Source organism: Anarrhichthys ocellatus, unplaced genomic scaffold (assembly GCF_004355925.1).
Source record: "Anarrhichthys ocellatus isolate YVR2014 unplaced genomic scaffold, GSC_Weel_1.0 scaffold33, whole genome shotgun sequence".
Lineage (NCBI taxonomy): Eukaryota > Metazoa > Chordata > Actinopteri > Perciformes > Anarhichadidae > Anarrhichthys > Anarrhichthys ocellatus.
The window spans coordinates 249,858-273,300 of record NW_022280063.1 but is presented as its reverse complement, the minus strand read 5'-3'; the positions used below and the strand labels follow the sequence as shown (position 1 = coordinate 273,300).

The following is a 23,443-nucleotide window of genomic DNA, read 5'->3' as shown; positions in this document are numbered from 1 at the left end:
TCTGTAACACCACCAGCAGAAGTTGTGTTTGACAGAAAATGTGTTTTATTATATGAATGTGAAACAGGAAGACAGGCGGAAGGTCACTTTTATTGAACAATTCTCCAGTTCGGTCGGAGAATGCTGGCGCCCATGTTGTTTAGCATCTCCTCGAATGATGACCACCTTACTTATGGACATCTAGACCTTTTTAAGTACTTCCTGTCCAAGGAGTTAGTCAAAATGTTGTGCTATGTATTAGAAGTGTCAGATAATGATTCGTCTTCAGACTCGACATTTGAGCCTGAAGGAAGTAGCGAGGGATAACCAGCATCAGAAAAGGAGGATGGCAGGATCACAAGGGGACAAAAGGTGAAAAGGAGAGGAGAGAGTCTGAAACTAAGTCACTGAAACCACAAAATGCCAATGTTCTCTCTGCGGTCTCTCCAGTCGAGGAGGTCTGTCTGAAGTTACAGCAGCTGACAATGGCCGTCTGTCTCTGTCGGTGCCCACATACAAAAGCCACCGTTGTGTTTTTTTTTAAAAAGGCTGGCACCGAGGACTGAGGCTACCGGAGAGGGAAAGAACCTTGCTGCTATCCGGCCGGCCAGCTGATGGGCATCGGAGACCTACACACACAGGAACACACATGCAAAGTAACACGCACACACGCCAGCTTTGAGGGAAGTCACTAGGTATTAGTGTAAAGTTGTAGAAGTGCTAAAGTAATAATCAGAGTAACACTCTTGGCCTTAATCTAGATAAGAACTGAATAAATGTGATTGCATGGTCTGCTTGTAGATCGAATTCATTCATATTCCTGTTTCCCTGCGATGCAGCAGAGCTTGTTCCAGCAGCGCATCACAACCGTCAGGTTTCTCTGTTGTCCTGCATTGTTCTCTGTGTCATGGTGCCACTGTGGTTTACCCGCGGCCCTGTTGTCCTGCAAATCTTTAAGTCCTTTGTGCAGCAGCTATAGACCAACATCCGATGTCACAGAGGTCACTGAGGTCACTGAGGCTCACCCTAATATACATTCTGCTCCTGTGTATTCAAGTTGGGCCTGTTGCCTGATGGTGTGAACTGAATTCAGTTACCATACAAATTCCACCAAACCTGGAACCTTGTCGTAAAAAGTGATCTCAAAGTAAAGTAATCCGAGCAGAAGCCGGAGAATGTTTCGACTGACATGCTGCACATTCCACAACTTCTAAGTTTGATTGATGGAAGTGCATGTCTAGAATATCAACAATGCATTATATGTTCATCCACTGTGATCTGCAAGAACCGGGGTGACCAGGCTGCTGCTACAGTGCCACGCTATCACATAGAGCAGAACAGCACAAACAGCTGTTGATAGAGTCATCAGGGACAACACGGAGACCAGGCAATTGCCGTTCAGTAAATTTCCAGAACACCTTATATAATTTTTGCATTTTAGCAGTTTCCTTTTTAAATGGACCTCCTAAACCTGAGAGCGTTGGCACTTTTGCGCCAACCCCCGAGATTTAATCCAGAACACTTCAGACTGTTGATGCAGGAGTGATTTAAACAGTAAGGTTTTAGCAAAGCTGCATGTGCTTTGGAAGTAGTGAGCATACGACTGGATAAATGAGACTTAGATTACACTGCGTGAGTTTTGTGAGAGTTTGTAAACGGATGTTTTGATATAGCTATGCTGTTGTTAAAGTGGCCTCCATTTATTCCGGTTAAACTTGACTTTTCTCATTTTTTTGCGCAAGAAAAACTAAGTTTCCTTCAAGAATTCAAGGCGACACGGGGTGTCATCTATTCGCAAGCGGTCATTTTGTGGCTGAAGCATTCCATAAATTTGACTTCATTACCCCAAAATGAGATGAATCAGCTGAAATGTGACCTGAGTAAATTGTGACCTTCCAACCTATAGGTTCTTCTTCATGAGTCCAGCTTTGTTTTGATTCTTAAGCTTTGTTCGATGGTGTCTTCCAGGCTGAGAAGATTTCCAACTAGTGACTTCAAATTTTAAGGAGACAAAACGGACACATATTCAGTATCTTTATTTGCAGATGGGATGCGCTTTCTTGTTGTAACTCCAATTTGTGACTTAATCTGAATCAACAAGGTTACATTACTCCAAGTGAACCAGTCAGAAAACAGCAGAAAACCCTTGAAGTTTAAAGAGCTTCTCAAATTAAAGAGGTTTTTTTAAACTCTTTGGCGTTGCTGCATGTAAGAACCTGCTGTGACAAAAAAACATGATTGAAAGAGAGATGCACCAAGTTAGTACCAAAAGTTGCTTTTCTTGAAGTGCTGACAAAAGAACTCCTTTTATTGTTCAGAAGAACCGCTGAGTTCAAAGAGAGAAACAAAGACAGAAATCACAGCTGAAACTCAAAGTAGAGCCTTTTCTGTTTCCCCAGAAAAAAAGGTATTGACGCCGGTTACTTTGGGTAGCCATGAAGATAAGTGGGAACCAAATCCAATTAGTTTGATGAAAGTTAATGGAGGCTCGTCTATTGGTCCGTGAAGCGTGGAATTCTGAGACGGACTTTCTTTTTCCAGTGGGAAAGTTCACCGGAGGGGGGGGGGGTGCTGTGACCAATCGGTGGGTTGAAAGTTGATTACCCCCCCGCCAACCACCAGCCGACCCCCTTCAGTCCCACACACTTTGGGTGGCCGCTGATAGTTGCACATATATAATTTACACACAGACACATTCAGCGCTCCAGTGTACAAATGCACACGCATGCTGTTATTTGTATAAGGGTTATGTTTGCCTTTGTGTTATTATCCCTGTATGTGTGTGTGTGTGTGTGTGTGTGTGTGTGTGTGGTGGGAGGAATTGGGGGCGCGACCCCGCACCGAAAGATAGAGAGGAGAGGTGATGGTTTCGTATCCATGGCAATAGAGAGAGTCGGAGCAGGAAGCCGACAGGAAGTCAGGGTGTTCCACGCGCCATCGGGGGTGCTCTTCCGTTGTCATGACGCTGTGAACTGTTGTCATGGAAACGCCGCCGATCCAGGCTGCATGCTGATGGAAAACATGCCGCCTGGATTCCTCAATGAAAAGAGCCTCAGCCACGCTTGTTGACGAGCAAGCTCAGTGAGTTCTGAAGTCATATTTGTGAACCGTCTGCAGATGAATAAGTTATTATTAAAGCCAGATTTGGTTCTCTTTCTTCTCATGTGCTTTTTTTCTTCTTCTACTGATTAAAACAGTAGCAGACTCCAATGCAGTCATCAATGCTTTAGAGCTTTATTTTTATTTCACCACCATAAGCTGCTGTATTAGTTTGAAGTCCTGCTCAACTGAAATGCTACAGGATTACTAATCACACACACACACACACACTTTCTCATTTCTGCATTTTCTCAATTTGTGCCGAGCAGATGGAAGTGGTGCATCTCGCTGCTCTAACTAGGCACGCAGACTAATGACACACACACACACACACACAAATGAGGTGGACATGTGCAATCATACATGCTCAGTGGATAAACTAGAACTCAGAAACATGCATGCATCCGCCAACTGGCTGGCTTCCCTCTCCCTCTGTGTGTGTCCTAGATGTCACACACTGTTTACACACATGTCATGGGCTCAGTTCATCTTCTCTGATCATGTTTTTCCCCTCATTCGATCTGTGTCCGAGCTTCTTGATGAGATAATGTCCTGCCTGCCTGCTTTGATTTGTTTTTCTTTTTATACCACGAAGCAAAGATTTGAGGTCAGTCCCCCTGCAGGGTTTCTACTCCTCACCGCTCAACCAAAAATATATCTCCGCTCCACATCTTACACGAGGAGGAAACGCGCTCATTCATCTCCTCCACGCCTGACTTTAACCCAAGCGTGGGGTCATCAGTTTGTAATTGGACAGCTCAAAACAAGTAACATGCAGGTGTATTTGAGGAGGAGCCACAGTTTTACTGGCTTAACAGCATTAACGTGAAGCCCAAAGAAAAAAACGTAGTAAGACCAGAGAAAATATGAAGTATGAGCCTTCTGAAATGTTAGCTATTGAGCTTTCTGACCGTCTGTCATCTCACAAAACATGATCATGAATTGATGATCAAAAAGTCATTTTCAATCATACACACATGGCAATAATGTTGTATTCAAATCCATTTGATAATGACTATGTGATTATACCGAGTACCAATTCAGTGTTTTTTATTTTGAGTGCTGAAACAAGTTAACAGGGAATTAATTGACAACCATTTGAATCATTTATCAATCAGAAATGGTATTGTCTGTTTCCAGAGGATTTTCTGCTTTTTCCTGCTATATTTTGTTGTAAATTGACTGATTATTTAATTAATTAAAAAATCATGCAAGGTAATAATTGCAGCCCTATTCACATTGCACACATAGCATAACGTAGGCAATCATATTAGTAGAGTCATTCAAATTGAGATAGAGCTGAATAGCTCTGGATAAAGAAAACAAAGCCTGCGTCATGGCTTTCCTATTATATTTTGGAGTAGATTTAGGGAGGTGTGGTAAGTGGGTAAAAGGTTTGGACAGGATCTGCACAGCCTCATTTGAATCTCATAAAATGCTGAATTTCAAATGCAGCACTTTGGGTGTGCTTTTATTTTTATTGCTGGCATTGCTGTAGTTTAATGGGTTACAATAAACAAAGGACCAGAAATGGACCGACTGAATAATTGTCATACTGCACCAATACACCAATCCAGGCGCTAAATTCAAAATTCTGAGCAAATCCATTGCCTCCACAGGGCTCTCAATGTGGAGACGGCTGAGCTGGCGGCTAGCAGCTAACAGCGCAACAGTGCTGAAAAAGCTAGTAGTGTTTACCTGAGGGGGAACCGGAGAGTGGGCGCTACCCGTCAGCGACAACACCGTGTGTCGGGACGCCGTTATCAGCTGTAACCACCAAATGAGCAAAGTGCAGAGCGGCGACCATGAGCTAGCCCGTCCGGCACGCTCACATGCATTAAAAGCTTGCACGTCTGGCCCGGCTACGTGAACAAAGCACAGAGAAGCTCGGATTACAACACTGCTCAGGTAGACATTGCTCCACTATATCTTTACAGAACTAACAGGTTCATATCAACGCTCTAAATATCGTATAGAGAACCTTTAAGTAACAAAACTCCAGTCCATCACCCTCAAATATACCAAAGCCGTTGGCATGTGGAGACCCAGCAGCGATCATGTTTTGGTTAAAGCTGAGCAGAGTTTTAAATAACGGGACAGTTTGGTTTTATTAGAATCGGCGATGCCCCATCTGGCTGGACCTCGTCGGGTGATACCTGACACTGTCTGTGTGTGTATGTGTGTGTGTGTGTGTGTGTGTGTGTGGGGGGGGTTTCTAACCCCCCAGCTGTTCAACTGTATTACCACCTTCAACCCAGGGCCCCAAATTCTCACGGTCACCACAAAAATTAACTCCCTTGTCCCCTCCCGAACAACTGGAGTGCAGGACACGCCACACACTTTATTACACACACACACACACACACACACACACACACAGATCCCAGTGATAGGCTTGTCTAATAAAGGTTTTATATTGCAGCTTTAATTCTGTAGTGTCCCCCCTGTGGAACAATGCACAGTTTGTTTAGCACTCAGAAACAATATCCTCCATTTAATATGGAGCCTAATCTCATTAAGTCATAACCTGTGCTGCTGGACTTCTCTGTGAGGCTTCGTCCATTCAGCCGGACAGAGAGGGCGACGTCTCCCCTGCTGCAGCGTTAGTAGCAGGCCACAAATGGTCCCAACATACATGTTCATGCATGTGGACAACGTTGTGCTTCTAAAGCTGCAGCAGGCAACATTTCTATAAATCATTATATATTTTAATATTATTAGATGAAAATGGAGAGAGAGTTTCACTCTTCTTATTCCTTATCCACAAAACAGAAGTCTCCTGCACAGGTAATTACATGGAATGACATTGAATTAAATAGGTTATTTAATGTCCCAGCCATTAAATGGACATTTAATCAGATGGATGACTAATGGTGGTCTGGGCTGTCCTATCAACATTTATGTTAAAGTGTTCCCTATCCAGACAACAAGTTATAAATCCTCTCTCTCTCTCTCTACTCTGCTTTATCTTTGTGCATCCATATTGTTAACGGTCCTGTGCATAGCTTCTAATACGACCTGCAGCAAAACAGACAGAGGCTGACAGAGTAAGATAAAGCCATAGAAACAGTGAGGCAGTGAATGAGAGAGAAGTCAAGCGTACTAAATTAACCAGCTGACACTCAACACAGCTGAATGCTATATAAGTTATAGTCTGGCCCCTGAAGGTATGTGCCTGTATGTATGCATGTAGACGATTGTGTGTGTGTTTGTGACACTGAGGTCAACAGGTGTCACGTTTTACGTGACGTGGTTGTTGCGTGTTCAGCAGGGATCAGTGATGGCAGCAGTTGTCTCGGAGTCCTTTCACTTGGCGGCAAAAAAAAAAAAAGTAACAGCAGTTGGTTTAATTAGTAGTTCACTGTCGGAATGTGACTCATTATGTGTTGACAGGGGGCTTCAGTGATACAGTTTACTGTATGCTGAGAGCTGCTCAAAGGGGACCATATAGTTTGTTTCGAGGTCTCAAAAGGATGAATTCTATCGACTTTGGTGAGCCCTTAACTTTTCCTCTACCACCTTCATGTCTCTCAACAACTATTGGATGGATTGCCTTGAAATTTAGTACAGATATCAACGATCCCCAAAGGCTGAATCCCAATGATTTGGTTATCCCCCGACTTTTCCTCTAGCCACCATGAGGTTGACATTTTTAATTCAGCACCAGCATCAGGTTTTTTTTGTCTGCAACATCTGCAAAACTAATGACACTCCCATTATTCTCAGCTTAAAGTTGTGGTAGACACACCTGCTTAAATATCTGCATGTTAACATTCTGAGCATGTTAGTGTGCTGACATTAGCATTTAGCTCAAAGCACGGCTGTGCCCCAGTACTGCGTCACAGAGCCGCTAGCATAGCTGTAGACTCGCCGGCTTGGTAAGGCATCGTTGATTTGGGTCTGGTACAAGAGATGTCACGATACTAGAAATTTAGTAGTCAATATCAATCCCAGTGAAATTCTAGGATCCATAATACCCGTGATACAATAGTTAAAAATGAAAACGAAACAATAAATCACTTGTACTACAACATACACTCCTATTATTACAGTTTGCACACTATTTTTTGCAAATGTATAATTTATCTTTCATGATCCCCCACAAGTTTCATGCCAAAATCTAAATTGTACAAGATTGCATTTGAACGCATCATGATAACGTTATCATTTACATTTGCCCAATAATAATTTTTACAAATAGAGCTTGAATGCATCATAATGTAACTCAATCCAACCTCCGTACGTTAGCTCTTAGATTCATTGTTCAGGCCAAGGAGGACTGCGCTGCCCATCGGATGCTAACAGCTAACTCTCCTCCTGCTGATTTCAACATGGATTTGTTGTTAACTATGTAGTACCAACTAGTACAATCACGCTTTCAGAATTTTGCCATCGACTTGGTACCGAAGAATCAGTTTTCCTGACATCCCTATCCAGGACTTGGGGAAACTAGTCATCAATGTGAAAATCTAATGGTGGGTTACATTGTATGTGATACTTTTTGTATCAAAATCAAATGCTTTGTACATGATTCTTCTCCATACTGAACCATCCTAAAACATAGTTTGTTTAAAGCTGCTTGAAAGAATTATAAAGTGCTGTCATTTTTCTCTAGAACTCCCTCAGCCTTCAAACTAAACCCTACATAGCAGTGTACAGACACTTTCCTTCTTGTGGGTTGAACACACAGGCGTTCTGTCCCTGGAGGAACGCATCGCTTCATTTAATAGGACAGCAGTAATCACATCTACGGTTAAAAATCACTTTGTGTTGGTGTAACTGTAGTCCGCGAACACATCCCTCCTCTCAAGGATTCAGGTTAAATCAGCCCCAGGAGTCCTGTAATCCAACACTGTGCTATTCATTAGTGTTCAGCTGGGACCGGCTCACTTATCCCAACACTAATAACACAAAATCGGCCTTGCAGCGTCCCAATCCCCCCAAAAAACTGCCATCTAGGGCTGCTGCTGCATGTAGTTAAAGAAATGATAACTAGATTTCAATGCAGTTGCTAGAGTTTTTAATACATATTTCCAAGCTTGACAAACTGCAGTGGACCAGCTAGCTATATTTATTTGCCCTTAAATCTACATTTGATTGAAAGCAACACGTTCATGCCCCCTCTTTCTGGGTTGTTGAAGGCCTTCTCGGAAACACAAGAAATTGGTAACCAAAGAAGTGCAAAGGTCAAGGCCAAGTGGATACGGCAGAACGGTAAATTTCAACACTTCATCAAAATAATGACTGCTGGACTGAGCGGAACGTGATAGATTGATGTAAGAGAATCTGAGGGGACACACTAGCCTGTCTGCAGGCTGAGAACAAAAGGTTGCAGTTTCCTGACTGTTGCCTTTATGATCTTTATCCACGTTTTTTGTGCGAGCGCTGGCTTAAACATGTAATCCATGCAGTCACTGCTTCACAATAAAAGACACCGTGTATTTCACCAGTTGAATGCTTTTAATGTGGAATATCAACTGTTGGAAATGTGAGGCTGATAAGGTAGGCAATTTGAAACTAGTGCGTGAATGGCGGAGTCCGCCACCAACAAGACAAAATACTATATCTAGAAAGGTAATTTCAGAATTACATTAAATTCCTATTGTAGGAGAAATGTCGATCATAAACTGTGTTGCACATTCCATTTGTGAAAATATAACATATAACCTGAAGTAATCCCATTACTAACTCAGAAAGATCAACAATGATATTTTTGGTATCATTGACAATCTCATCTGTGTTTTTCTTTTTGTCAGTCAAGGATTTGAACCACCCTCTACATCCTTTAATGACCAACTCATCAGATCAGATCAAAAGTCCTTTGTCCTGATGTTTTTTTATTTTTATTTAATATCCACCTTGTTGACAACTGAGAGCCGTAATACATGTTTATGAGTGGGTCTCTTGTAGTCAGGGACTGCCACTTTAGTACGAGTGAAGCTTGTAGTGAGAGTATCAGGTGTCTGGCTGACACACATCCTCATTTGGCTTCATCATTCAGTCATACTCACTCATGCCAATACACAGGGGATCGTTTGAAATGGGCTGAAGCATATTTTGTTCCATATTTATAAGGACAAACCAGTCTTTTGCTCCACCGGTTTTCCCTTTACTCCGGCATCGAAGACAGGTGTGTGAATGTATGACGCCGTCGCGGAGCATTGTTAGAAAACTGCATGCCTGTTGACCTTTCCTACATGAATAAAACATCCATACAAATGTCTTGACGCCGCTGCAGTCACCTAAGCCTTTAATGTCAGGTCTCTGCAGCCTCCCGGGGAAATCTGATAAAGCAGAAAGAGTGCAGATGGGTGGAATAATGCAGTGATTCAGCTGTGAACTTCATGCATGGCCAGTCCCCGCAGCGGCGGAGTCCCATCCCCATCCGCTGGGCTCTCTGCTCCTGGCTCTCGGCCTGTCTCGTCCCCTCGTTCCACCGCTTTCCTCCAGTGACTCATAGCTGCCGTTTAGCTCTGACCTCTAGTCCACCGCTGCTTTAGAGACGTGGAACTTGCCAGGAGGACTTTGGACTCTTTGGACTCCCTGGCAGCCACTGTATACTTCTAATAACTAACAGGGAACAAATTGATAAAAGTTCCCACAGTTGCATGATTAATACCAGGTCCAGTTGATCTTCTTTAGAGCTTTTTACCAGCGTTATGAGAAGCTAAAGATAATCTAAGAGTTAGAGCTTTCTCCTTGCATGGTACTCAGTTTGACTACTTTCCTATTAACGTTCTCTGTGCCTCTTCACTGACTCAACCTGCTCCGACACAGTGGTTGGCTTGGAGGTGTAATCCATCCCTTTAGAAAAAAGGAACTTGGCTAGCTCGCTCCTGTGAGTGCGGCTTGACTTAGTGTTTCAAAGACACTTTTACTTAACAGTCACATCAGGATGCATCGACCGACTCACCTCAATAAAGGGCGACTGTTGTCTAAGTCGGTCCATCTATATTTGTGTAGATGTTTCTAATGCATCTTAATGCATTTCCACTCTTTGATTATGCAGTGCTAATGCATAAAAGTACAATCAAAATCCATTTCAATCAGAGTTTCCCTATTTTAGACCAAAGAAATCTCCCAAATAAATTTTCCTTTTTCAAATGGAAATTCTGTTCTCGAAAGCTCTCTAAAATCACATTGAAACAACAGGTGATCCTTTGGTTTCTGTGTGTGTGTGTGTGTGTGTGTGTGTGTGTGTTGCGGTGGTTTGCCAAGGGCAAATTAGATTAAAATCCGTCACAGTGTGATGTTAATGAAGCCATTATTGACGCAACAACACCACAGTCAACTCCATTCTTCACTCTTTCCCCTTTCGCTGCACTTTCATTCATCTCTGTCATCAGTCTTCCCTCCTTTGTGCGAACGTGAATCATCAACTACACTGAATTTATAGATGGCAGTGTGAGTGAATGCTGGGAAACCAGGCTTTAAATAAGCTCCTAAATGTATTGTTGTGTTCTTCTATATCATTTTGTAGTCAAGTCCTTGTTTTCATACATTTTATTTTTGTGAAATGTTTCTTCTTTCTTTTTACTCTCTCTTCCCTCCTGTCTTCTTTCTTCAGTCCTTGTTGCCTTTCACCATCCATTAATATCACACAGACATAAAAGAGGATAGCGAGCTGAAGTGTCAGTCATAATTGTCCCTTTATGATATATTAGTCTAGTATTTGTCCTTCCGGTCAGTACAGAGGGGCACAATAGGACTCATGTGCCCTAGACTCAATTTCTCATTTCCGTTACTTACACATTACAATTTCTTACTTCCAAAATGTGTTTTCTGTTCAGGAAGCACTCTTAACTTCCCAAGGTGAACAATGACCCTCCATATCTATTAATCACCAAGACATGGGCCTCTGCTCAGACCTTTAAAGACCCATAGGTAGTCAGTTTTTAGCTCTCCATGCACATATATTTCACTTTTAGCGTCAGTCTCTTTAGGGAAAGAAGCAAAAGTGAGTTAAACAAGTGTGAAGCGCAGCCACTAAATCCCCCCCCCCCCCCCCCCCCCCTCCGGGTGGGTGCATCTGTGCATCTGTGTTGAATATTCGATGCAGAACATTTTACAGATGATACGTTTTCAACATGGATGCGCTACATTTCATGTCTTCAAGAGTTCAACAACACATAGTTTAGTGAAAATGAGGGATTTTTGAACATTTTAATCCCAGCTGTTGTAAACAATAGGATTACACTGTGTTCGTCCGTGCCGCATGGAAAGACCTAATGCAGTAGATATGGTGGTAATTGTCCATGACCTAAATCTGAGTCATCACGGGGCTTTCATCTCCTCACAGGATAGGCGTTTGTTATTTTTCTGTGCGCAGCGAAAGATCAATAGAGGGTAGCTCAGGAACAAGCTTTGTCAGATTACATATGTTGTGCCTGTCTGTACCACTTCTGACCCCGCTGATCGCATGAAATAGGCCATCTGGTTTGCACTTTAAGTGCTTTACAGTATTACTATTAATACCCATCGCATGCGTATAGGCTTCATATCTGGCTGCAAAAAGCCTCATTTTCATATTCCACGCATGACGCACAATGTTTGGAGTATGTGTGAACTTAATGGGAATTCAATCTGGGCAGGCTTGTTAATGTTGGGATACTTTTGGGTGGACAGCTATCCCACCAGCAGGCAACACTTGATGGTGTTGCTGACAGAGATACACCATGTGAGTGTTTTATTGTACAAACGAAAGAGAGACTTAAGTAGAAATAGCATGAGGGAGAGAGAGAGAGTTGTGCATCGATGAGGGCAAAGACTGAGATTTCATAAACTGGCTGACCCCCCAAAAAACCAGAGAATACAGGCAATAAGACGTGAGGCCTCGGCAGGAGGAATGGTAGAACTGATCCGAACACTCAGTGTGTCTTAAAGTTAACGTGTGCCGCAAGCATTTTATCCAAACGTGAGTTTTAGGCTAACGATATTTCTGTAAGTTATGCTAAAACATTTTGACTGTATGCAGCTTGTGCTATAGTGGAATGTGGATAAATCAGTGCCTTCGCAGAACATTAGCTTGCTTACAGCTAACTTCATCGTTCATCATCGTTTTAGTCATCAGCTGCTCCCCCTGGTGGACCTATGGTGCTAAAATCATCCTTTGACATGCTGGAATCTGATGTTCTTAGCTAGCTACAGACATTTTGTTAGCGTTTCACCCCTTTTGTTGCTTATTGTGTGGCCGACTTCATACATCATTGTATCCTCTACTCTCCCTGTGTGAAAATAACTACTATGAAAAACATAGGTTTCTGTGAGTGTGCGTGTTGAGAAAAATGATGTTAATGGTGTAGGTTTCCTGCTGCACTCGATATTTGTACCCTGTGTGTGCGTGTTTCTTCTTGGGGCACCAAAGGTTAGTGTTCAGTTTCTGCTACCAGGCGGAAACCTGTGTGTGTGCTGCACACAAATCATTGTCCACCATTGAATAAAAGCTCTGTGGCTGTAGAGGGAATCAAGTTGCTACATGTGCAGCAGCAGCTGAAAGAATGCCCTGAACTGTCAATGACTCAGAATCAGGCGGCAACGCCGAAGTGTCTTAAAACTTCTTTTCTCATTTTTTCTACTCTCCAGCAGGGGGCGACTCCTCCGGTTGCAAAAAGAAGTCCGATTGTATTGAAGTCTATGAGAAAATGACCCTACTTCTCTCTTGATTCATTCCCTCAGTAACACAACGCAACACAATTTCAACAGAATGACATCATACATAACGGTGTCACTTTTGAGTCGGTCTATTTCCAGGCAGGCTAGGTAGTCGTAGTGAAATGTATCCACTGAATGACAGGAAAAGCCTGCCGCTCATCACATGGCAGCTGGTCATGGTGTCACCTGTCGGTCTGCGCATTTGTGTGTGTTTTTTTGAAATGCAAAACGACACTAAGAACCTTTCTTTCACTCTCTCGTCTGTAGTTGCAGCAGCAGAGCCGCTGGTCCGAGGCCTGAGGAAACTCCCCGAAGACATCGACTGGTCGTACACAGGTGTGTAGCAGCCGTTTGCTGCTTTTCTGATTTCCATTTGCAATTTTAGAAGATATTCAACTGACGTGTGGGTGGTGACATGGGTAGTGTGCCACCTGGATAACAAGGATTTGACAGGAAGTGGATTGTTTTGGGTGCGCATGAGCATTTGTTAAAAGGTGGTAACAGGCAAATTATTTATACTAAAGTTATAATACAATTTACAGCTTGTATCTGTAAGCACTAGTGTAAGTGGTGTTAGCATCTTAATATTTAAGTCATCTGTTACCGGGGCATCTTACATGTACTGTACTTAGTGACCAACGGTGTAAATCAGCCAATCAGTTATGTCATTATTAAAATGACATAACATTTCCTCCATACGTATCTATATATCATACATCAATAATGAAACTAATATAGGAATAATGAAACATAAGCATAAGAGCAACACGGTGCGGTACACTTGCAAACACACAGGAACTAATTGAAAACTCCATCAACTCAATCAACCATCAATTTCCAGTTTCAATTGGAAAGTCCCAAAGATCAAGTTTCCCTCTGCTTACTTTTCAAAATATACAGACATTTCCTTAAAGAGACAACAGGGGACAGTTCCATCATACTGGTAAATATCACACGATTCAAAGGAATTATCTGTTAACGTCTCCCGTGAGAGCCTTGATCTGCCCGGACCATATGGTTAGATGGCATCAGCTAACTCAGCGCGAAGCCCCCGCCGTGCTAAGCTGTGGTCCAACAGAAACAAAGAGTGGCCACAGACGGACCACAATGATCCCAGAGGGGGAGATTAGCTATTAATGGTCGGTGGGGGAATTAGGAAGAACGATCAGGCTCAACAGGTCATCAGTGGGCTGAATGCAGAGCTATTGAACTTATTAACCTGCCCCCCAAATGGATTGCTGGTGATAATCGACACAGGTCGTTTGAAGCTCATAATACTGTATGATACGGGCAATGTCTAAGTCGCAGAGCCAGCATTCGCTCAAGGATTTAAAAACCATGACAAAACCTGATTCAGGACAATGACTGCAGTGCTTGCAACATTTTCGACATGGATGTTTGGTTTATGTGCGGTGAAATTATGAGGCTTTAATGGTAGATGAATCGTCATCATACAGATCACTTGTATTTATGTAAGTGAAAACTACGAGTCAAAATAAATACCATAGCACACACTTTGTCAGCTGTTTGTTGCCATAGAATGTATATAAGAAGCGGACGTAGTCACCGTGACATCACCCATGACCGTCATTTTGAAGCCTCGAGTTCGGCATTTTGGCCTTCGCCATCGTGATTGGTGGCCCTCACCATCAAGCGCCCAGGAAGATTGTCGACTTTTGAAACAAATTTTACACAGTGGCCCCAAAAATACTTTTTATTCCATCGACTTACATTGGGAAATAGACGTCTGTAACTCAGCGGACCATTTATTTTTGAGGTAAATCAACTTCCCGGTACAAACACATGATTAGCCCTCATGAAAACAATTAGGTCCTAAGATCTGTGAAATGCATTAATAGCCAAATCCAGAGTTATTTTCCTTCTTCTGTTCATGAGAATTTGCCTGAAAACAAGACGAGACCGCATCTATAGTCACCATCTAGTGTTCTTTGCAACCAGAAGTGACACAACAGAGTGGAGCTAAGTACGACAGAATGCTGAATAAGACATTTTCAGCCGGGCGAAATTTTACAATTAAATTTCATGAACTGAAAACACACTATGAAAGGGTTAAAGTTGTCAGACGAAAACACGGACAACACCCAGACCGGACAACGGCGTAGTAAGGACCTGCCAATCACATTAAGCCCGCTCTACAGCATACCCTGATATATGGTCTGTTTGACTGTAAATGGACCATAATGTACTAAATGAACATCATGTTGTATTGAAGAAGACTTGAAACTAGAGATTGAGACCATAAACTCATGTTTACAATGTTTACTGAGGTAATAAATCAAGAGAGAAGTAGAGTCATTTTCTCATAGACTTCTATACAAGGACATTAGAAAGAATGCAAGTTTAAAGCACTTGTGCATTGGCTTCACTTTTCAGACCCAGAGGTTGCTGCCTGTTCAAACACTTCAACGCTCTTTGTTGATAAAATGGATAATGAAACCCCAAACAGAATCAAATCATTGCAACATAACCGATTTGTTGAACTACAACGAAAGCATCTGCATTAACTTATGAATTGCGTTTAATATGAAACCTGGCCCTGAGCCATGTTTTAGGCACACACCAGTACAGCCATAAGGTTTTATTTGTCCAGCTTGTTTCTACTCGTATTTGTCAAACGAGCATGAAATCAATAGATGCACATGTATTTTCATCTTGCAGATTGTTCCCTCTGTCAAATCTTGACAATCAATTCCCAGGCAGGAACGTACACCCGGCCTGACAAAGTGTAATAGGTTTTTCTTTGTGTGATACACTGAAATGATCAGTGTGGTGAAAAAGCCTGTTGGCAATGGAAAAGAAGCGGAGACGCCCCCCTTTCTTTCCCCTCCTTGCTTCCCTTACTTCCATTTGTATTCCTACTTTTTGTCTCTTGACCCGTCTTTCTTCCTCTGATTCTTTCTTTCCTGCTCTACACTTATCGTTTCCCTCTCCGTTGGGTTTTGAAGTTCATCATCACAACTGAAGGCGACTCGGTGGCAGTTCATTTGGATCCACTGTAACCGGAGCCGTGTGTGTGCACACGTGTGCGTGCACAACCTTGTTTTTCTGACCGGCTCTGTTTCTTGCCTTGTGCTGTGCACTGAGTTGTGAGTAAAATCATTAACATGTGAAAGGAACACACTTCATTGTGAGGCACTGTGCACAGCTTTTTAGTTGGGTCAGAAGTAGGAGGAGGAGGAGGAGGAGGAGGAGGGGGGCAAATGGAAATAAAAGAAAAAGGTGGGCAGGAGAGTGAGAGAGTGAGTGAAGGAGGGTTGAAGAGAAAGAAGAACTCAGCTGAAAGGAAGAGAGAGGCAGAGGAGGGACATTTTTCATTTTTCATCAATCAAACCATGGTTGTTTGGTTTGATTCTTATCCAAAAAGTCTACATACATAGGTTTTTTGCTTAGTGAGGACTTACCAGTCCAGCCTTTTGTTTTTTACCACAACAAGCCAGTCTGTTCTGTGTTCTGTCATCCACGCACGGTTAATTAAGAAATATTAGTTTTTCAAATTAGAGAATAGATTTGTACGAGGATTCAGTAACAAACACAAGATATAAAGTCAACTTGTGTGAAGCTATTAAAGAAAAGTGATTCAAGTTCAAAACGATGATCTTTAGCAATCGAGTTACTTGAGGTTCCAGAGGAATCATTTCAACCCTAATCCAAGTCCGACATTTACGCTCTTTTTGGTTCTGTTTTGGTTCTCCACCAGCTCCTGAGGGAAATGCTAAATGCTCCACTATGTTCACCAGCTAGTTGCTAACTTCTATCTGTTTAGCGCTGGGCAGGTATAGCGTACTGTTGGTTCATCTTTTTGTTGCTGAAAACAGCTGCCTGATGTAATACAAGTTGAACGTGAACCACATCGGTAAAGTTGCTCTCTGTAAAACCAAAGCAAGGGGCTGAAAGACACTAAAGTGCTCTGTATAGCTTAGAGGAACTGCACAGTTCTGTGGAAATCTTTCATGGGTCCGTCACTGCAAGAGACCCTTTTCCTTTCATCCTTTGTTAATAAAAATATATATATTAAAGCAGCTTTAAAAAAGACTATATTTATTTGATTAAGTTTGGATTTGATGCAGATTTAAATGATATAAATCTCATCAGTCTGTGGCAGCTTGGTTTCTTCATTTTTTTTAAGCCCTTGATAGCTTTAAAATATATTTATACGTATTAACGTTAAACATGCAGCTACACTGTGTATGTTTGTGCACAACAGCATCCTCCTCCATGTTGTTCTCGCCATTCCTCTATGCTTTGTCTCCAAGGGGTCCCTGAGATCCTCCTGCCTGGAGGACACCCCCCAGGGCCCCATCTGTTATGTGTGCGTTTGTGTGCAAGTGGGTGTTTGGGTGAAATTGTGCGCTCTGATAAACCAGAGTTTCTACTTCCAGGGAAATGCAATGGGATGCAATACATTTTTCAAAAGTTACTGTAAAAAAACAAGACCATGAGTTCCAATAGAAATATTATAGTGACGATACTATACTTGTTTTTGAAACATTATATTTCTTTGTAAACTATATCAGAACAGCTGAAATATCATGTTATACTGTGCATAGAAGATGGACCTTAATTGTTTCCTATTGTTAGAGCAGCAATGACAAACGGAATATGAAAGAATCATGATGCTGGATTCATTAATAATTCATTAAGCTTGACCTTTTTTCCTCCATCTCTGTATCGGTGTCTCTGCCCAGCATGACTCCTACAAAATGGCATTCCCCTCCAGCTAAACTGCATTCTCAGTTATGTTTAGAGGGAAACATATTCTCTCCTGGATTACGGTCGCAGTTTTAAACACGTGATAACGCTGCAAATTGAAACATAGCAAAAATAAACTACTTGGTTAGGTTAAGAAAAACATCACGATTTGGCTCAAAATAAGAACGGTTGTTACGTTGTTTAAGTTCAGGATGTAAATGAAAATAAGTTAACGTATACTTTCAATTAGACTCGAGACACAAACAGCGGCCCCCCATGGTTGAAATTTACACAGACTATGATTGGAAACGCATTTGTGATCCGTCAAAAACAAACGAGGAAAAACGTTTCCATCTCAACTTAATTGACAATGCAGTTTTGTTGGTTGTAAATGTAATTTTTAGGAGACCAAGCTGCTCTGCCTTCCTCTCCCTCTCTGTGTGTGTCTCCTCTCTTCCTGATCCAACTAAGTCTTACCCAGGGGCGATGCAGGCTTCAATACTCCCCTGTTGCTTTATCTGGGGAACACACACGCACACACACACACACACACACACACACACATAGATTTCTAAAATGAAGACTTCCTGTCCACATAAGTTCATAGCATTCTGTTCTAAAACCATTTCTGCATGTACTAAGTGATCTGATTGATGAGACAAGTGCACCGTGTTCACATTAAGAATCCGATCACACTCTCGGTTAAATAGTGCAGCCCAGAAAAAAACATCATGTATATCTGGCCGTCATTAGTGCAGCAGAATCAGTGGGGTTGGACTAATAAAGGACAGCATGAGCAGCTGCGTGACGGCTCCATCTCTCCAAACCCCAGAAGAATTCTTTATGTAAAATTTACACGTATCATGGCGATGCTAATTTTGGATCAGTGTGCGGGTGCGAACGCTCATCTTACATTCATTCATTCGCTGGTATGTAAATATGTGACTGTCACCAATGTAAAAAAATATAAAAATAAAGAAAGTTGTGTTGTCCAGAGCAACATTAGCACTGCATGAAAAAACTAAAACGCAGCAATCTCATTTATTTCAGCAAAATAAATCGGTGGAGCCAGGCTCAGCACACTGCGTTGCCCATCATATAAAGAGCAGATTCCTGGTAGATGACTTTGTCACGTGAACATCTTGTCGTTGAGATACAGGATTATTATTAGTTATAACTTCCACAGCCTCATCGTATTGCACTCCGCTGTGCAGTGTTCTTTCTGTGTCCGTTAAGCCTTCAAACCCGTGGATTGATTACTCAAAGTGGCCTTTCTGGATCATGTTTTATCTTCTCCGTGGTACCTAAAGCAACAGCCCCCTCCCCACACAGACCCATTATTTATTTATATTGACGCAATGCTGTTTTTTTTATACATATAAAGGCCAGCTTAAGTCTTTCTGTCAACTATGTGATGAAAGGACTACCAACCAATGTATGCATACTGTATGAAAAGTAGCCTAATTACAGATGATTAGCATAATCCTGACAGTGAGAAAATATGGTAGAGATGTAACTAAACCTGGAGACCTTTAAAGCTGCTCCAATCAGTGTTTTTATATACAACCCTTTTCCTGTCAAACATTATGACACATTAGTTAATGCAGACTTGTGAGTTTTGTTGGCTTGTTTTTAAAATAATGGCTGAGAAAAAAAATATGTACAGTATCTTACTCTCCAGGACTGCAAGTGTATTTTGGGAAAGTTAACATTAACTAATGCCATCCCTCTAATAGTTTAGCCTTCGCCGATATTGTAGCTTGCTAGAGCATCGAATACCAGTTCATCAACCCAACTGTATCCGTTATTGATTCTGTTCTATTTTGCCTCCAGCTAACACCGTGACATAATCATGACATCGTCTGTGAAAGGGTCTACATTAATAATGGATCATATGATTCATGTAAAAGGTGTGGCTCTCATTGTTTTGGTTCACTCTCTCCACTGATGATCTTTGGTTCCACCAATAGCAGGCAAATGTTTTCAGTTAATACACTCTGTATGCTACCTACCCATCAACTAGCTGACATATTTAGTGACAAGCTGGTGAACATTGTAGTCAACATAATCATTTGAAAACAAGATACCAGCCAGTCTTCATCCTGTAGTGTGGTGTACAGTACCAAGCAGTTTGTTTGAGTGGATCTTTGTCTCTGGTAATTGGTTGGAAGCCCGAAATCTACATTTATTTAGATCCTTGTAAGTACGCATCACCATGTCTTTATTGTTTTTATTATCATCATTTTCTTAAGTAGGTCTTAGCATCCCCTGAGGGTCTTAAAGCTGCTGTAGAGGCTTTTCCGCTATAACGAGAAGCACTGATTCCAGTTGTCGGTCTCTAAACCAACTGGCTGTTCGTCCTCTCTCATCTCATGTTGTCCGTTGTCTCTTTTTCCGTGTACATGCATGTGTTCACCACCTACTGTGATCTCAAGTTCTGTCTTAGTCACCAAATACTTGAGGCTGGCTTCTCTTCTGCTCCAGTTGTTGCTCAGTCTGTGTGGCTGCTCGCTGAGCCTTGTGGGAGACATGAGGTAACGATGCCGAGGTGCGTACGTGGCAATTCCTTTATTCACAAACAAGCACTGTCTGTCCCCTGTTCTCGTTCCTTGTTTCCATGTGTGGCTGGGTTAATGAGTTCAGTGGCAATGATTTTGGTAACAAAACTTGTACATGTACGCATATGCAGGAGTAATCTCATTGGCTAAGGCAAACCTCAGTGGTCGGAGCCAAACGACACATTTGTTGTTTGAAGTTGCTGTGAGCAATTTTAAACTGGTTATGAAACAGTCTCAGTGTAATACTGATGCCTCTATATATGTTACAAGAGTATATGATGACAAAAGTTAAACAGACCATCAGTAAGAAAATCGACTATTTCTAAATATTATGTTATTCTTAATGCTCGTCACTGGTGCCACCGGGTCGGACTCCGTACGAAATCATGGCTCACCAGAAACTCTCTCAGCTCAGACTCCAGCAGGGCCTCCAGCGGAGGCCCCTCCCACCGGTGCTGACACCACCCTCCTGAAGGCCTATAGGCTGTATCGCTGGGCCCGATGGAGGGAATAGAGGCTTCCAGAACCAGAACTGCTCAGGGCAGACTGTCGGAACCTGCTGCAGTAAAATAAAAGTTTACTAAAGGGACTCTAGCACTCGGAAACTTTACCACTTTTTTCTTTTTCGAACCGCCAAAATCCACACAAAATGTAAATCTTCTTGGTAGCTTTAATTTAGTTTTGTCATAATTTCAGTTTTATATTCTAGCTAACCTTCACTGTGAATGTTTAGATAAACAGTAAATCAGTTCAGAGAGCCAGTCTGCCATTGTTTAATATTTAATATTTGTTTCATGCAGAGAGTCTCGTCCCGGTCGGCTCTCGCTCCAGAGACCTTTTTCATATTCACACGTCTAGACGGAGCCGTCAGAGATCACATAAACGGCATAAGGGTGCTGTGATTCATACCCCAAGTTTTTTCTTTTTTCTCGTGCTTTTTGAATAATCTGACAGGTCTGATTGCCAGATATGCTGGCTGCAGATGTATGTGGCAGTTCATCATTAACATAGTAGATCTCGCTGGATGAATGATGTGTGTGTGTGTGTGTGTGTGTGTGTGTAGTCCTCTCTCTGCCATCCATAATGGATTAATTTAGTAGCTTAGATCTTGTCAGCCTTAGGCTCACTCCTTTATGTCAGTCAGTCAGTCAGTGTGTGTGTGCGTGTGTGTGTGTGTGTGCGCCCATGAATGCATTCATAGGCATTGATTCTGCAGAATAAAAATGACTGAAGTCTCTTCTCACACAAAAGAACAATTCTTATTTCTCTGCTCAGGCTTCAGCTGCGTTGTAATCAAAGAGTTTTACTGCAAACTCAGATACTGATTGAAACGCATAACACCAGCTCATAGTAAATCCACCATTGAGTACTAAGGATTCAGTAAATAAGGAGATTTGTTGTATCAATATATATATATATAGACACACTATTAAAAAAATAAACCTTACAGAAAATGTGTTGCACAAACAGATATGCTGTATGTTGCATTATTTGTCAACTGAATTGTGGTCGTGTTCATCTCATGCCAGTGTGATGTTGGTGTTTTGTTTTTTTTTTTACAAAAAATGATCTCATCAGACTTGTGACCTTGTTATATAGCAAAGATAGCGATAAAGTACACTACTGGCGTTGGACGTGTTTGTCACGTGACCCGGCGTTGCAGGTCCTAACTTGTCCCTCGACAATCTCCCAAATCCGAGCTGGTCACTCTCAAAAGACCTTCTTTGTGACTGATCACATTTGCAATGGCTGCATTCCATTTAGCTGTACCAGTGTGCATAGCCTTGAACTAAGATCGTTAATAACACCTGTGCCTCTCCTGCTGCGACGTGTCACTATGTCCGCAGTGAAAAGGGTCTATTATGGAGGCTGCTCTAGGCTTCCTTATTTGTGTTCACAGTAATAAACTCATTGGTGGTGTAATGATCTGTGGATTCATCGATTTGTGATTGGTTGAGCAGGATTTGGCTTGCCCTTCTAAACTGAACATCTTTGAGGTTTTAATATGTATTATTATGAGATTGCTTTTCTGTTAACTTCTATAATCTATATGCAAAATAATTGATTAGTTAATACAAAAAAAACAATAGATCAGTGGATACATTCACAAAATAGTACATGTAGAACCTTTTAGGAAATGGAAGGAGGTCAAACCATTCAACTGCTTGTGGTTGATCCTTCCAGCCAGACAATAACGCCGGCTCAAAAGCACCACTGTGTGTTCAACTTAACCAGCAGCCCCCCCTTTTCTTTTTTTTTCTTTTAATATTTGATACATATTCTGCTATTTTTGCCAGCAGTGATGCAAACAGGAGCAGACGGTCCTCAAAAAAAGTCAAGCCCTACATTAGTCCTCAGCACTTTCAGATTCCCCTTTAACATCTGCGGTTTTCCAAGGCTACATGCCACTTTTGGCCAACCCTCCTCGAATCCAGAATGTGATGGTAATGGACAAAGTTGTTGTGGTTTTCTCCCGAACACACTTTCGCGAGAAAACATACCTTTTTCGAAGCCCGGATGGCACATTCGGTCGCCCATCAGACTTTTAATCTGAGGGTCCAGGGTTCAAGTCCCTTTTCAGGCGTCAAGTTTAATATTGGTGTGACTGTTCAGTTCACTATCGTTGTCGGAGGTCCACAGTGTGCTTGTTGCCATGGATGATTGGTGCATTTGGCGACCGCATGTACTGGAAGCGTGTATGTTACTGCCAGCAGTTATAAATCGAAGTCTACCTGTGGCCATCAGTGAGTTATGAATTTGGTTGTTCCTCAGCACGTTCAGATTTCCCTTTAACCTGTGGTTTTCTACGGCTACATGCAACTTTGCGTCAACCCTCCCCCAGTCCAGAATCTGAGGAAAGGGACAAAGTTCTTGTGGTTTTCTCCCGAACACACTTTCGCGAGAAAACATACGTTTTTCGAAGCCTGGATGGCTCAGTTGGTAGAGCTTCAGACTTTTAATCTGAGGGTCCAGGGTTCAAGTCCCTGTTCAGGCATCAAGTTTAATGTTGGTGTGACTGTTCAGTTCACTGTGGTTGTCTGAGGTCCACAGTGTTCTTGTTTCCATGGATGATTGGTGCATTTGGCCGACCGCATGTACTGGAGACATGTATGTTACTGCCGGCAGTTATAAATCGAAGTCTCCCTGTGGCCATCAGTGAGTTATGAATTTGGTTAGTCCTCAGCACGTTCAGATTTCCCTTTAACCTGTGGTTTTCTACGGCTACATGCAACTTTGCGTCAACCCTCCCCCAGTCCAGAATCTGAGGAAAGGGACAAAGTTCTTGTGGTTTTCTCTCGAACACACTTTCGTAAGAAAAAATACTGGTTTTGAATCCTGGATGGCTCAGTCGGCAGAGCATCAGACTCTTAATCTGAGGGTCCAGGGTTCAAGTCCCTGTTCAGGTGTCAAGTTTAATGTTGGTGTGACTGTTCAGTTCACTATCG

The 23,443-nt window shown here is 42.1% G+C and overlaps 1 protein-coding gene and 2 non-coding genes across 4 annotated transcripts in view; all 3 read left to right on the top strand.

Moving 5' to 3' along the window:
• The window catches only part of LOC116393337 (receptor-type tyrosine-protein phosphatase zeta-like), a 56,135-nt gene that overhangs the window by 7,199 nt on the left and 25,493 nt on the right, over positions 1-23,443 (top strand). For both annotated transcript variants that reach the window (XM_031865570.1, XM_031865568.1), the window contains exon 2: positions 12,997-13,065. In XM_031865570.1, coding sequence (XP_031721430.1) covers positions 12,997-13,065 — 69 coding nt within the window. The remainder of the gene's footprint in view (positions 1-12,996; positions 13,066-23,443) is intronic.
• trnak-uuu (transfer RNA lysine (anticodon UUU)) lies at positions 22,920-22,992 on the top strand. The gene has a single exon. It is a non-coding gene; the product is annotated as a tRNA-Lys (tRNA).
• trnak-cuu (transfer RNA lysine (anticodon CUU)) lies at positions 23,332-23,404 on the top strand. The gene has a single exon. It is a non-coding gene; the product is annotated as a tRNA-Lys (tRNA).